At 45.5% G+C, this 16,650-nt stretch overlaps 1 protein-coding gene across 1 annotated transcript in view; it reads right to left on the minus strand.

The window, feature by feature from the left end:
* The window catches only part of GDPD1 (glycerophosphodiester phosphodiesterase domain containing 1), a 123,128-nt gene extending 108,443 nt beyond the window's left edge, over nt 1-14,685 (minus strand). The window contains exon 1 of the mRNA XM_077294597.1: nt 14,132-14,685. Within this exon, the coding sequence (XP_077150712.1) occupies nt 14,132-14,267 (136 nt within the window). The 5' untranslated portion in view covers nt 14,268-14,685. The remainder of the gene's footprint in view (nt 1-14,131) is intronic.
* Nucleotides 14,686-16,650: the final 1,965 nt, after the last annotated feature.

Genomic DNA, 16,650 nt, shown 5'->3' on the forward strand with positions numbered 1-16,650 from the left:
CAAGACCACTGATAATCTCCCTCGATCTGGGGCTCCACGCAAAATCCCACCCCGTGGGGTCAGAATGATCACAAGAACGGTGAGCAAAAATCCCAGAACCACGCGGGGGGACCTAGTGAATGAACTGCAGAGAGCTGGGACCAATGTAACAAGGCCTACCATAAGTAACACGCTACGCCACCATGGACTCAGATCCTGCAGTGCCAGACGTGTCCCACTGCTTAAGCCAGTACATGTCCGGGCCCGTCTGAAGTTTGCTAGAGAGCATTTGGATGATCCAGAGGAGTTTTGGGAGAATGTCCTACGGTCTGATGAAACCAAACTGGAACTGTTTGGTAGAAACACAACTTGTCGTGTTTGGAGGAAAAAGAATACTGAGTAGCATCCATCAAACACCATACCTACTGTAAAGCATGGTGGTGGAAACATCATGCTTTGGGGCTGTTTCTCTGCAAAGGGGCCAGGACGACTGATCCGGGTACATGAAAGAATGAATGGGGCCAAGTATCGTGAGATTTTGAGTGCAAACCTCCTTCCATCAGCAAGGGCATTGAAGATGAAACGTGGCTGGGTCTTTCAACATGACAATGATCCAAAGCACACCGCCAGGGCAACGAAGGAGTGGCTTCGTAAGAAGCATTTCAAGGTCCTGGAGTGGCCTAGCCAGTCTCCAGATCTCAACCCTATAGAAAACCTTTGGAGGGAGTTGAAAGTCCGTGTTGCCAAGCGAAAAGCCAAAAACATCACTGTTCTAGAGGAGATCTGCATGGAGGAATGGGCCAACATACCAACAACAGTGTGTGGCAACCTTGTGAAGACTTGCAGAAAACGTTTGACCTCTGTCATTGCCAACAAAGGATATATTACAAAGTATTGAGATGAAATTTTGTTTCTGACCAAATACTTATTTTCCACCATAAAATGCAAATAAAATGTTAAAAAAACAGACAATGTGATTTTCTAGTTTTTTTTTTCTCAGTTTGTCTCCCATAGTTGAGGTCTACCTATGATGTAAATTACAGATGCCTCTCATCTTTTTAAGTAGTGGAACTTGCACTATTGCTGACTGACTAAATACTTTTTTGCCCCACTGTATATACAGAAAGTACAGCCACAGTGGCCAACTCTCTCTCATAGTACTTTTACTAAATTTATCCTGTGCATGTAGTTTATTGGTTAGAAAGTAAAGAAAGGAACATACAGTCATGGCCGAAAGTGTTGTCACCCTTGAAATTGTTCCAGAAAATTAAGTATTTCTCTCAGAAAATTATTGCAATTACAAATGTTTTATTATACATGTTTATTTCCTTTGTGTGTATTGGAACAACACTAAAAATCAGATAAAGGCAAATTGGACGTAATTTCACGCAGAACCCTAAAAATTGGCAGGACAAAATTGTTGGTACCCTCAACTTAATATTTGGTTGCACACCCTTTGGAATAAATAACTGCAATCGTTTCCTAAAACCATCAAGTTTCTTACACCTCTCAACTGGAATTTTGGACCACTCTTCTTCTGCAAATTGCTCCACGTCTCTCATACTGAAAGGATGCCTTCTCCCAACAGCAGTTTTAAGATCTCTCCAAAGGTGTTCAATGGGATTTAGATCAGGATGCATTTCTGGCCACTTCAGAACTTTCCAGAGCTTTGTTTCTATCCATTTCTGCGTGCTTCTTGAAGTATGATTGTGATCACTGTTCTGCTGGAAGACCCATGACCCAGGACACTACATTGCAACCAAAAATCCTTGGGTAATCCTCAAATTTCACAGTGCCATAGGCAGCAAAAGAACTCCAAAACATCTCTGAACCTCCACCATGTTTGACTGTAGGTACTGTGTTATTTTCCTTATAGGCCTCATCCCATTTTTGGTAAAAAGTAGAATGATATGCTTCACCAAAAAGCTCTATCTTGGTCTCATCTGTCCACAAGATGCTTTCCCATAAGGATTTTGACTTATGCACATTTTTGCAAACTGCAGTCTAGCTTTATATGCCTCTGTGTCAGCAGTGGGGTCTTCCTGGGTCTACTGCTATAGCGTTTCATTTCATTCAAATATCGACGGATAGTTTGCGCTGACAATGAGGCACCCTGAGCCTGCAGGACAGCTTGAATTTCTTTGGCACTTGATTGTGCTGCTAATCCACCATCCGGACTAACCTTTCATAAATTTTCTCTGCTGTCCAGATCCAGGGGGATTAGTTACAGTGCCATGGGTTGTAAACTTCTTGATTATGTAGCTCAAGCTGTAAAAGGAACATCAAGATCTCTGGAGATGGACTTGTAACCTTGAGATCTTGCCATCAGACAGTTCGCTTCTTCCCTTTCTGCTCACCATACTTAGTGTGGCACACAGACACACAATGCATAGAATCTACTTCTCCCCTTTTTATCAGGTTTTAGGTAGATTTTCATATTGTCCACACCTATTACTTGCCACACATGAGTTTGAATGAGTATCACATGCTTGAAATCAAGTTGTTTACCCACAATTTTGGAAAGGTGCCAACAATTTTGCCAGGCCCATTTTTGGGGTTTTGTGTGAAATGATGTCCAATTTGCCTTTTATTCTCTTTTTCACATAAAGGAAATAAATGTGTGTATAACAAAACATGTGTAATTGCAATAATTTTCTGGGAGAATTACTTAATTCTCTAGAACACTTTCAAGGGTGCCAACACTTTTGGCCAAGACTGTATATGGCTGCTATAGGCAACTACACCACTTTTTAGGGCCTAATGTTTCTTAGGTACCCATTAAACCTTAAAAGGGATATTCTGTTAATACATTTTAACCTGTAGGCTTCCAAAGAATAAAAACCATGGTTAACTTGCTGACCCCTGATAAAGCTTTGGCTCTTTGCCCCTGATGAGTGTTATCCACAAGTTGCAGCAGCAATGTAATGAATGAATACAGTGCACATGACTTCTTCAGCCAATCACTGAACATAGCGTCTAATGCCATCTACATCGGCATTACTGCTGATCCAGTGATTGGCTACCGCAGTCACGAGCACCGTTTTCGTGATATCACCATTGCAGCCTAAAATCACCGAGAATAGAGGCAGACAATCAAGGTTGGAGCAGGGGCCGGTGAGTTAACCTCTTTTTGTTATATTTAAAGGGGCTGGACACTTTTTACAAGTCCCTTTCATGTGTCCTAACTGCCATGGATAAGCTCTTCACTAAATACTTTTGCTTTCACAAATCCTTCTGTAATCTGAGCAGCTCTTTTGGTCACATAACCTCTGGCTAAGAATCCTCTGACTTCTTGTGATGTCACATCAAAATCTCCCAGAATTCAGGGCTCTGGAAACTAATGGGTGGCCAGGCTTGTTGCATGGGTGGGCTCCATTCAGCAGAGCTCACGCTGCTCCATCAGACATCTCACCTCTGTATATATGCTGCTATATTCCCTCTATAATATACTGTACATACATTCATATCTCTTTTCCCACCCATTTATTTATTTTACTGGTTTATACAGCGATATTATTTTCCACATCATAGAAACCATCATCACTGTCTCCACTGGGGCTCATGATCTAAATTCCCTTTCAGGATATCTATGGTGTGATGGAAACTCGTAATATCTGAAGGAAACACAAGCAAACATGGTGAAAACATACAAACCCAGGACCTCAATGGTGCAAGGTCTAACCACACCATTGTGCTGTCCCTATACACCTATCCTTCCAGTAGATGGATGGGTGCGTACCAGAGTGGGTTAGGGGATAATCTTTATTGGTGTTCTAGTGCTTTGTGCATTACTTCTAATCACTGTAAGGGTGCGTGTCCACTGTCCGGATTGACGGCGCTTTGGACGGAGCGGAAAACCCGCTCTGCCGAAAGCGCCGCCCCCTTCTGTAGGCGCGGTAATTCCAGATGTGTTCATTGCACACATCCGGAATCGCCGCACGCTATACATAGGACCCTGTTATTTACCTTGCGGCGACGGAGCCTCGCCGCAAGGTACACAGACATGCTGCATTCTAAAAACACGTGCCACATGTCCGTAAATGCAGGGCCGCCGGATGCGTGTTTGCACGCATACTGGAGATGGGATTTCATAAAATCCCCTCCACTATGCTGTAACATCTGGACGTTGTGGATTGAACGCTGCGGCTGTACGCAACGCTCAATCTGCAGCTAATTCGGATGTAATCCGGCCCGTGGACACATTTCCTTACAGTTTTCCTTGACTGGATGTAATGTGGGAACTGTGTGTGACACAGAGGGATGAGTGTCTGGGGTTTAGGTGGAGGTACAGATTTGTGCTCACTGCTGGCTTGCAGCCCAGCACAAGAGTTGATGGAAAATGTACTCAGAAGGGAGCAGAGGAATCTGAAGAGGAAGTGATGGCTGTGATGCTAGGGCACAGAAAGTGAAGCAAAAAGGTACAAAAAAACCCCATGAAACTGGCAGGAAAGCTATATGGATTTCTGTAGGGGCATTATCTTTGAGCATTTAAGGCAAAACAGTAACTTAACAAGGGTAGTGGACAACATCTTTAACTCTTCAAAACTAAGAAAAAAAAAGGAAAACAGTTTAAGATCCTGAATTCCAAACTGCTGTCCACGTTAATAAATGTAGTATGCAAAAGTGATCTTAGGACAGCTGTATCCACTACACTCACAGCTGGTGGCACGTATTCAGCCACACCAGAAGTCCAAACACAGCATGATAGGTTGTAAATGGTAACAACGATGTAGTCCGGAATCAGAAGGAATTATTCCAGCTTCCTATGGTTAGATGTAGAAGAGAACTTTCACTTGGGTTTGAAGCCTCAAAGTTCAGACATCACAACAGGTCTAGCTTTAGATTCTGTGCGCCCAAATACTACATGATCTGTACAAAAGAAATGAATGGATGCAACGTAAAAAAATATGTTACTATATACCATGAAATTAATGTTATGCAATTACTATGTTGGGTATCCAGGAAAAAAAGGCTTAGGTTACCCAATAAAAATCTAATGTGCTCTATCCCATTACTAAATGACACCAGGATGAAAAGGAAAACTGGCCTACCTTCAAATATAACATTGCTTGGTAACCTAATCCACAAAAAAAATGACTGTTAATCTTATTTGTCTACCATTAGGAATCATATGATGACCAAAGTGTATTCAATAAAGGAAGTCTGTCAGCGCAAAATGACTGTTCAAAACAAGCACCCTTGCGGTAGCCGCTTACTTCTTTTCCATCTATCTTCTTCCTTCTCTGGTTCTATAAAGCTAGCGCTGACAATCAAGCATGAATGGGGTATAGATAGATGAAAAATAAGTGCGTGGGAAGGTGCATTGTTCGGTTTGGCAATGCCAAGGGCGCACGGAGTGCCTGTGTTTGGTGTGACCAGTCTCATTTTAACTTTTCCCAACTATAAGCAATAGTCCTAGTAATGTTCTTCACATAACTTGCTTCTTCTGGTAGATAAGGGAATGTACAGCTAAAGCACACGGTTATTATAAGCTTCTCCGAGACTTTCCACAGCAACTTAAAGTAAACCGTGGTTGCAACACATGAACCACTCCTTATGGGTTTAGCCATAAACATATCAATAATCTCTATTGTAGCTGAAACATGGATTAAATTCCCCAAATAACCAATCAGAAAGACGCAAGTACAATGGACTTCAGGGAGGCGGCCCTTAGCCTGTTCGGACAAATCTTAATTCCGGCGACAGTAACATGTCGTTCCCTGGGGGTCAGGTCAGATCTCCGCAAGAGGCAAGATGGTAACTTTACCTCAAGGCAGACGTGATCCGCGGTGCCCCCGTGATACATGCCCTGTGCCCCCTGTGACACATGCCCCGTATGTCCACTCCCTTGGTTACGCACCTGCCTATGAGTCTGCCAAGTTCAGGCCTAGAGACCCGCAGCTGCTCTGTGCATCACGGGCCATGAAACCGCGTGAATCCAGCCATAACTAGAAATTTTCTGGATGTTAGACTTTTCTGGCTATTCATTGTAACAAATCTCTTGACAGGAGCGGACTGGACACAGATGCTGAAGTGTTTTATGACTTCCCGTACAATAACTGACAAAAGGTACAAAGGACAATTTGTCAAATGCCACATAGTACAGCAAGGTAGGTTATCCACTGTGGGATAGAACAGGGTTATATTCCCGATATCTTCCATTGACTTTGAGAAGACAGCTATATTATGAGGGTCTTCGTTTGTCCTTGTGCTGCGGCACTTCCCTGCTTCACTATTGTTTAGATACGTAGCTAACAATATTGTAGACAGAGAGCGCAGCACGTCACAAAGAGCAGCTATGTTGTGTCTTGCACCTGTCAAACACCATCCTGGTAATACACACAGCTGACACATGCTGCCTAAGTCAGATTTCATACTGTGCATTGTAGGGAAGACTTCTGTTTAAAATCAGACAAAACAGTCACCGATACTTAGTATTGTAACTTGAAAATGTCAAGGGCATCCATATATATCCTGCAGTCTAAAGCGGCACTATTTGCTTTTATATTTGTTATATTGTTATATCATTTCTTTTAGGTCTTTGGCCGAGTTAGGAACCTGTTATGTCCCCAAAGGCTATCAATCTGCAGATATAAGGTCAATCTGCCTGTTAATAGTATTAAAGCTCGCTCCCACTTTCGATTAAATAGGATGAATGCAATCCGATGAAAAATCGGTTTGCATTTGGACCAATGTTATTCTATGATTGTGTGTTCATCTGCGATTTTTTTTTTCCATTACGTATAAGATCATGATCGGACTAGAAAAAAAAAATCACAGCATGCTGCGATTGTACTTGGAAATCGGATCGCATTCGCCAATAGATGTCAATGGGTGTGATTTAAAAAAAAAATCAGCTGATTTTTACACACCTATGTCATTTGAAAAGTTGGCAATTATTCTGCCATGTACAGTAAAATCACAGCGTGACCCGACAAGATAGAATATATAGATATAAAGTAGATATAAAGATGTCAGTGACACATATAATTAGTACAATTTGTGCAAAGCTTACTGTACATGTATCTTCTTACTTAATAAATTATTTTCCAAAAAAAATGGCATGGGATCCCTTAACATTATATTAACCAGCAGAAGGAAAGCAGACAGCTGGGGGCAGAAGTTTATGGATATTGGTCCCCTCCCAGACTAAAAACATCATCTCTCAGCCACGCCAGAAAAGGCGCATCTACAAGATGCGCCAATTCTGGCACTTAGCCTCGTTCTTCCCACTTGTCCTGGTGCAGTGGCAAGTTGGGTGATAGTTGGGGGGGGGGTTGATGCATTGTATTGTCAGGTGACATCAAGCCCAGAGGTTAGTAATGGAGAAACCCTCTTAACTAACCCCATAGTCATATTGTGTGAAAACACACAACCCCAGAATAAAGTCCTTTAATTGAAATAAAAATTCCTTTACTGAATCTACGTTTACCAAAAACACGTATATTCATGTCAACGCCGATTCCACTGAGCCCAATGTCTCCTGTAACAGAATTAAAATAATAAACAACCATATTCCTCACCAGTCCGCCGAGAAGATAATAATCCATTTGTTTCACGAGGTGTCTAGCTCTGCTACATCTAGATGGCAGGCTGGACTGTTGCATCCATCCAGCAGAGACACTGAGCTGCGTGTGCCTCACGGTGAACTCAGTTCAACTCACTGACGTCGGCACGAGAGCCGTGGAAAAAGTTCTTACGGCGCTCGCGCTGAAGTCAGTGAGTTTAACTGAGTTCATTTTCTGTGAACTCCCAGGACCTTCCTGACAGCACCACGAGCATGAGAACTTTCTCACGCTTGCGGTGACGTCAGCGAAGTGAATGGAGTTCACCGCGAGGTACTGAGGTGAGCAAGCATGATCTGCTGAATGGCAGGCTGTATAGTCAAATCATGCAACAATGCAGCCTGCCATCTAGATATAGCAGAGCTAGACGCGTCATGGGACAAATTAATTATTATCTTCTTGGAGGACAGGTGAGGTATATGGTTGCTCATTATTTTAATCTTGTTACAGGAGACATTGGCTTCAGTGGATTGGGCATTGACGTGAGTATACGTCCTTTTGGTAAATGTAAATTCACTAAAGCAGTCTGTCATTATTTCAAATAAATGACTTTATTCAGGGTGTGTGTATTTTGTTATAATATCACTATGGGGTTAGTAATGGGGTGTTTTATAGATGCACTCATTACTGAAATGAATTTATTTATAAAAAAAAACTGGTACAGTAAGTTACACGCACAAAGCACTGATTGTATCTCACACACATATTTATATCTATCTTTTTGTATCTATCTCTATCTAATCTCTCTCTCTCTCTATATATATAATATATATATATATATATATATATATATATATATACACACACACACACACACACACACACACACACACACACACACACACACACACACAGTATATATGAAGAATATTTCCTTTGAAAACTGTGTAAATTATATAGAGAATTGCTTTATGTAAAAGCTCATGTTAAAAATCGCATTGCAATCGTCTCGCATTTGCATGTAAATAGGATGCTAGGTGTTACAAATCGGATTGTACTGGCATCACAAATGCATGAAATGTGCATGATACTCGTACGACTTTTCAGGAACAAAATCTGACTGATTTTAAAAACGCTAGTGTGTCTCCGGCCTAACAATGCTGTCCAGCCATATAACTGAAAGCAAAAAATTTACTTTATTCCTACTGGGAGCTGCCGGCTTTCAGTCATAGAAGCATGCACAAAACGGTTCTAAACACACCGACAATTTGACAGCTTGCTCTGCACAGAAACTCTGTGGAGCAAGCTGTCAATCAAAGTGCCAGGACGTGCTTACAGTCGCCGATCACTGTGTACCGTGCGATGACTGAAAACCTCAACACCGTGCAGATAAAAAAATTGTCCATTTTCCTGGATTAAAAAAACAAAGATTTTTCATATGCTGACTGAACCTAACTTTAGGCTGGGGGCTGGATCATGACAACCATGTTTTCAGTCATAGTGCTGTCTGTAGCATAATGGACTGCACACAGACGACACAATGATCAATATTAATTACGGTAATAACCACACGTAAACAACCAATTTTTTCCCCAATGGTCATGTAGAAATAAATTGTAGCATGCTCTGTTGGCGTCCTATCCAGGGCTGAGACAGTCCTAGGTCCATAGCAGGCAGCTGCTGCTCCCTTCCGCAACGCAACAAGTCAATGGGGCCATGTTTGTAATTTGCAGACGTGTCTATCTGACGTTCCTCTGAACCTGGCATTAATCACATATCTGTAGACATTTTGCATTTGCAAATAAAGACCGCTTTTCATTTATACGTCATCCACTTTTCTTGTATGCAAATAAAATTGGATTACGGCTTCCCAAGCTCTTTTTCAGCAACCAGTTTGCCGTTTTTTTTCATTGACCCATTCACTTGAACAACCAAGTCCTGTCTGCAAAAAGGACCAGGGCAGAACATCTGTTTTGTATGTGAACCATCAGTCGAAAAAAAAAAACAATAGCACCACAGAATATGTTCATTTGTAATACAAGGTAAAAAACTAATAGCGCACAAACACTGAGGTTAGAGAGGTTAAGGGTTCGTGAAAGGAGATATCCATTGCTAAGACAACCCCTTCTCAATCACCGCGTTCCCATGTTCCAAAATAATAACACCTATGCTCACCTCCAGTGTTGTTCTGGCAGTGTTTGCACTGGCTCTCCCGGGACTCGCGTGACATTTTATGTCATGTAATCCCTGCAGCCAATCAGCAGCCACTTAACCCTCCCCTCCTTCAGACATAACTGCCACTGCTCTCTCACTTCCTCCAGATGTCTGATTTGTCCGGAAGAGGGGAGAGTGACGTGGCCACTGATTGTCCGCAAGAACCGCATGACATAAAGCCACGCAAGCCCTGGGAGAGCGAGTGCTGACACTGCTGGAATGGCACATTCTGTAATGGAGGAAACATGGTGACTTACATTCCCCTCCCATGCCTGCTCCATGCAAGCGGTGTCGGCACTCGCGGTCCAGGGGCTCATGTGAGGCTGCTATGTCATGTGACCCCTGCGCCCAATCAGTGATAGCGTCACTGTCCCGACCTTCAGACGGACAAGTACCGTAATCAAGAGGCAGTGACAGCTGCGGCTGACTGCTCACTTGCTGTTAATTCAGAGTGAGAAGGGCTTGTCAGAGTAATGGACAACCCCTTTAACATAGGGAACAAAACTGTATTTAGATTTGTAAATGGTTAATAGCTGCTGTTGTAAAAAAACAAACAAACAAAAAAAACTTACAGATGAAAAGTGAGAAAAAAAATAATCCGAGTTTTCTGGATGAAACTGACAATTGTTTTATATGGTTGTGTGAACTTAGGGTACCGTTACACTAAACGATTTACCAACGATCACGACTAGCGATACGACCTGGCCGTGATCGTTGGTAAGTCGTTGTGTGGTCGCTGGGGAGCTGTCACACAGACAGCTCTCCAGCGACCAACGATGCCGAAGTCCCCGGGTAACCAAGGTAAACATCGGGTTACTAAGCCCAGGGCCGCACTTAGTAACCCGATGTTTACCCTGGTTACCATTGTAAATGTAAAAAAACCCCAAAACATTACATACTCACATTCCGGTGTCTGTCACGTCCCTCGCCGTCAGCTTCCCGCACTGACTGTGTCAGTGCCGGCCTGGTTTTAGCTTAGAAATACTGAGGTAAAATACTGACCAAATGCTGATAACGTGAGCGTGGCCTTAATATGCTTATTGTCATTGGCACTCTTCTAAACAGTGGGTTTCGCCAGATTTACTATAATTTCTTGGACATTATAGGGAACCTGTCACCCCCCTCAGGCGTTTGTAACTAAAAGAGCCACCTTGTGCAGCACAAATGCTGCATTCTGACAAGCTGGCTCTTTTAGTTATGATGCCTTCACACGCTGAAATAAATGTTTATAAAATGTGCCCCCTCATACCGTGAAACCGTCCGGGAGGCGGATCTTTCCTTCCTTATCAGACGCAGCACAGCCATCACTCCGGAGCTGTGCGTGCCGGACGCCGCCTCCTCTTGCAGCATTATCGTCCCCGGCGCCTGCGCATTAAGTTTTTTTGGGCATGCTCAGTTGCGCTGCCCTTCGTACTTACTTACAGCGCAGGCGCCGGGGACGATAATGCTGCAAGAGGCGGCGCCCGGCGCGCACAGCTCCGGAGCGATGGCCGTGCTGGGTATGATAAGGAAGGAAAGACCCGCCTCCCGGACGGTTTCACGGTATGAGGGGGCACATTTTAGAAACAATTACTTCAGCGTGTGCAGGCATCATAACTAAAAGAGCCACCTTATCAGAATGCAGCATTTGTGCTGCACAAGGTGGCTCTGCTGGGTTCACATTGCGTTAATGGCAATCCGCTGACGGCATCCGTTACATAGCGGCACTAACGCTATGTAACGGATGCGTTAGTGCACCCATTGACTGCCATTATGTAGCGCATCGCTAACGCATGTCATAATCGGCATGCGTTAGCGATGTGCCGTCATTCTGTGACGGACCTTCAGACGCGGTCTGCAGCGTTTTCGGGTCCGTCACCACTAGCACAGATGAAGCATCTGTGCTAGCGCGATCGCATAACGCGATCTTTTTCGGCACTTGCGTTAACGCAGTCCGTTTAACGCATGCGTTGAACGGACTGCACTAACGCAATGTGAACCTAGCCTTAGTTACAAACGCCTGAGGGGGGTGACAGATTCCCTTTAATGTAAATTACAGCAGAAATCTCTTTTTGTGGCAAAGATGCACCTTATGTATTAACAAGCATTTGCCTATGGAGAATCCTGTTCCAGCAAATTTATTTTTAAGGCTACTTTCACTCATCAGGTTTTTAGCGTCAGGCTCAAACCGGCTAATTTTCAAAAAACCGGAACCGGCGAATGTTGCCGCCGGATCCGTTTTTTCCCCATAGACTTGTATTAGTGCCAGATTGTGCCTGATGACCTTGCGTTTCGTCCGGTTTTCGCCGGATCCGGCAAATCTGCCGTTTCCGGTTTCTTGAAAAAATGTCCATAACAACGTTTTTTGTCTCCGGCTAGAATGGAAGTCTATGGGAGCCGAAAGGTTCCGGATCCGGAAAATGACGGATTCCGGCGCCAGATTCCGGTTTTTTAAACTGAGCATGCTCCAAAATTTTTTATCCAATAATTTAGATATGCTAGCCTGGATCCGTCGAAAAAACGGATCCGTCGCATAATTTTTTCACAATCTGCGCCGGATCCGGTTTTTCCAACATTCCCCGGATTATGCCTGATGCAAAAAACCTGATGTGTGAAAGTAGCCTAAAACAGGCAGGTGAAAAATTCACCCTATTATTATTATTATGCAAATGATGTTTATGTAAAAGTCGGTTCTGGTTATGGTGCAGAATTGCACATGGCTGGTTCTGTGTGTGGAGCCCGGAGGCGGTCACATAGGTGCCATGTTGTGCTTGGCATGTCTTGTGTGCGGTGCTCAGCAGCTGGGCTCTAGATCATAGTGTCGCCTAGTGGAACACACTGCATCTGCCCTTTTAATAAATAAGGAGACCAAGTGCATAAATGACAATTGGATGTTCCGGGCTCCCGGCTGACAGCAGGTGCTCACATTCGGATGCTTACAATATGTAACGCCTTATTGCACTTGAAAAGCTAAACCCCATGATATAATAGTACACCCCGGCATCGCTACAGCAGACCAAGCCCTGTAATGTGTATATGGTATCTGCACGCCACATTGATAATGTCTAACCCATACATAATACTTGGCCCAGCGATCTAGTGGACAACAGTACAATAAATATCGCTCACATATTCTGTAGCGCTGACCGATCACGAATGAATTTAAGAATAAAAATGAATAACATAATACAGATTATTAAGACCACCTTCATTTAGAGGTCGAGGGAGGTTTAGCCGTAGAGTTAGGCACCATGCACACTCCATGTGCTGCGGTTTGCTGCCTCCGTATGGCGACGCAGTACGTAGACTACTCCCCTCGAATCAATGCTAAGAGGGGAAATGCCTGAATAAAAAAGCATCCGACTTAGATGCTGGAATTGTTATTTCAGACAGTTTTTGCAAAAATCAACACATGAAAATAGAGGCGGTACGGTAGGGCCCCATAGACTTCTATGGATTTTTTTAAAAGCAGAGTTATAATACTACCCCACTGCAGATTATCAATGCATTTAACGTCCGAGTTACTTATAGTTTATTCCTAGAATATATATTCTCACCTGAAATCAGCTCCCCAAACACAGACTTCATTTGGGGCTTGTGCAGGTCCAAAAAAAATCTAATCTTAATGGGGGTTTTGACAACTAGACAACAGTCCAGTTATCAATAACCAAAGGGTGCTGGATAAAGTAAAAACTAAATCTATATTTACTTCCCAGAATCGTACTCGTCCTGTCTTAGACCTGTGCCCCCCGCGATGGTCTCGGGCATAAATATTGTCAAGGGACCGCTGCAGTCAATCAGCAGCAATAATGTCAATATTTCTGTGGGAGCGGAAAAAAAGTATTACTTCCACTCGGAAGTAGTCACATGACATTATATATGTTTGTGGAGTGTCGAGTGAAACAGGGCTAAGAACGTACAGTAGCATCGGAGTATAGATTTTTATTTTACATTATCCAGCAGCCTGGTGCCATTAATAAGGTAATGTCCAGTACTTGGCCACCCCTATAATAAGCAGAGCTGCAGTGTACAGCATGGAGGAGTTTTAGGCTTCTTCGGACAAAATATGAACTATGTTCCTGAGATATGGAAAAGCTTTTCATTGGCTAATAAACAATTTGGGGATGAAACCGAGATAATCACATGGCGTTACTTATAGTTGGACTTTCCGCCTGATTGCTTATTGTCCCCGTGTGAGGGACAGTGATCAGTGGGGATGTAACAGAATCTTTATCTTTCTGCTAGTTACAGAGGACAGCTATTTGTAATGATCTTGCGATGATTGGGCTGTTTAGTGTCATTTTTGTGTTACATTATGGCCATTATCTAGTTCTAGATTATTTCTGATCACTTCCCAAGGTCATAATACAATCAATCTGTCCAACTACATAGCCTGCCCCCGAGGAGCCCGCAGGGTGGGCACAGATCGCTGGGGTCGCCCCCGGCATCCTTACCTCCCCGGTGGGAGATGTGTCTGCAGCGGAACTTCTGCTGCTTCTTCTTATGGAGGAGGCTGGGGAATTTCAGGAGCAGCGCTGATGTGACCAGATACCCCCCCAGGGTGGTCAGCAGGTAGAAGATCGCTGACATGGCGTCGTCTAAGGACAGATCTGTCAGTCTGCTTGGTGCGATCCGATCGGCCGATGGTACTGGAGGATGGGCAGGTCAGTGCCGCTCAGCGAGAGCCCATCGCACACTGGTAGCTGGGATTCCTGCTGCAGATCCCACTGCTGATCCCAGGATCTCCTGCTCTGGATGTAGTGCGGAGATTCTTCAGGCTGCTCATAAGACCGAGCTGCTCTCCCTAACTCCACAGGCAAGATCTAGTCCCAGCAGCTTGTACAGTATCCAGGGACAATCTTCTCCTGTGCACAGGTTCTGCTCCTGCAGTGAAGGCGGCGGGGTCAGGAATCTGCATGCAGTGTCCGTGCTCTGGCCGGCAGGCTGGGTGCACTGCAGCAGCTTCCTCTCCTAGCCGGTTTATCTACACTTGTCATTGCCAGTGCAACGCGCATGCGCCCTCCCGCTTTGACGGCGACTGTACAACAAAGATTAGGAGTACGCATGCGCACTTTCAAGGTTTCCATCACGTTTTCGCAGACAGAGCGGAGCATCGGTGACTGTAACCTCTTCCGCTCCAGTCGCAGCAGCAGCACACGCCCCCTCTTGTATCAGGACACGCCGCTTTTGTATCAGGACACGCCCTCTCCGTCTCCCTCTCTTCTAGTGGTTCAGAGAGGCTCAGCTCATCGTCCTGTACTCGGGTCATTTCTGCAGCCAAAGCAAGATGAGCAGTGACCTCCAGCAGCAGCCGCTCCTGTGTGCTCCGTTGTGGCTACTCTCCCAGTGTAGTTGCATATGATGACAGTCAGTCACAGCAGTGCAAGGCGGGCACACACGAGGACTCAGACAGCAGCCAGAATGGAGCATACCGGAATGTGAGGAGAAGACACAATTGTATCCTCTTTTGCAGGCACAGCCCAGTGTGGATGTAGCAGAGCCACGTGTGTACGGGGTGTACAGAGCAGAGCTGTTTGTACGAGGTGTACAGAGCATAGCCGCATGTGTACGAGGTGTACGGAGCAGAGCCGTGTGTGTACGGGGTGTACAGAGCAGAGCCGTGTGTGTACGGGGTGTACAGAGCAGAGCCGTGTGTGTACGGGGTGTACAGAGCAGAGCCGCGTGTGTACGGGGTGTACAGAGCAAAGCCGCGTGTGTACGGGGTGTACGGACCCAAGCCGCATGTGTACGAGGTGTACAGAGCAGAGCCGCGTGTGTACGGGGTGTACAGAGCAGAGCCGCGTGTGTACGGGGTGAACGGAGCAGAGCTGTGTGTGTACGGGGTGTACAGAGCAGAGCTGTGTGTGTACGAGGTGTACAGAGCAGAGCCGTGTGTGTACGAGGTGTACAGAGCAGAGCCGCATGTGTACTAGCTGTGCAGAGCGGAGCCATGTGTGTACGGGGTGTACGGAGCCTAGCCACGTGTGTATGGGGTGTACAGAGCAAAGCCGTGTGTGTACGAGGTGTACGGAGCCTAGCCGCGTGTGTATGGGGTGTACAGAGCAGAGCCGTGTGTGTACAAGGTGTACGGAGCCTAGCTGCGTGTGTATGGGGTGTACAGAGCGGAGCCGTGTGTGTACGAGGTGTACAGAGCAGAGCCGTGTGTGTACGGGGTGTACGGAGCCAAGCCGCATGTGTACGAGGTGTACGGAGCAGAGCTGTGTGTGTACGAGGTGTACGGAGCCTAGCCACGTGTGTATGGGGTGTACAGAGCAGAGCCGTGTGTGTACGAGGTGTACGGAGCCTAGCCGCGTGTGTATGGGGTGTACAGAGCAGAGCCGTGTGTGTACAAGGTGTACAGAGCAGAACCGTGTGTGTACGGGGTGTACAGAGCAGAGCCGTGTGTGTACGGGGTGTACAGAGCAGAGCCGTGTGTGTACGGGGTGTACAGAGCAGAGCCGTGTGTGTACGGGGTGTACAGAGCAGAGCTGTGTGTGTACGAGGTGTACGGAGCCTAGCCGCATGTGTACGAGGTGTACGGAGCAGAGCTGTGTGTGTACGGAGCCTAGCCACGTGTGTATGGGGTGTACAGAGCAGAGCCGTGTGTGTACGAGGTGTACGGAGCCTAGCCGCGTGTGTATGGGGTGTACAGAGCAGAGCCATGTGTGTACAAGGTGTACGGAGCCTAGCTGCGTGTGTATGGGGTGTACAGAGCGGAGCCGTGTGTGTACGAGGTGTACAGAGCAGAGCCGTGTGTGTACAGGGTGTACGGAGCCAAGCCGCATGTGTACGAGGTGTACGGAGCAGAGCTGTGTGTGTACGAGGTGTACGGAGCCTAGCCATGTGTGTATGGGGTGTACAGAGCAGAACCGTGTGTGTACGAGGTGTACGGAGCCTAGCCGCGTGTGTATGGGGTGTACAGAGCGGAGCCGTGTGTGTACGAGGTGTACAGAGCAGAGCCGTGTGTGTACGG

This window comes from Ranitomeya variabilis, chromosome 3 (genome assembly GCF_051348905.1).
Source record: "Ranitomeya variabilis isolate aRanVar5 chromosome 3, aRanVar5.hap1, whole genome shotgun sequence".
NCBI lineage: Eukaryota > Metazoa > Chordata > Amphibia > Anura > Dendrobatidae > Ranitomeya > Ranitomeya variabilis.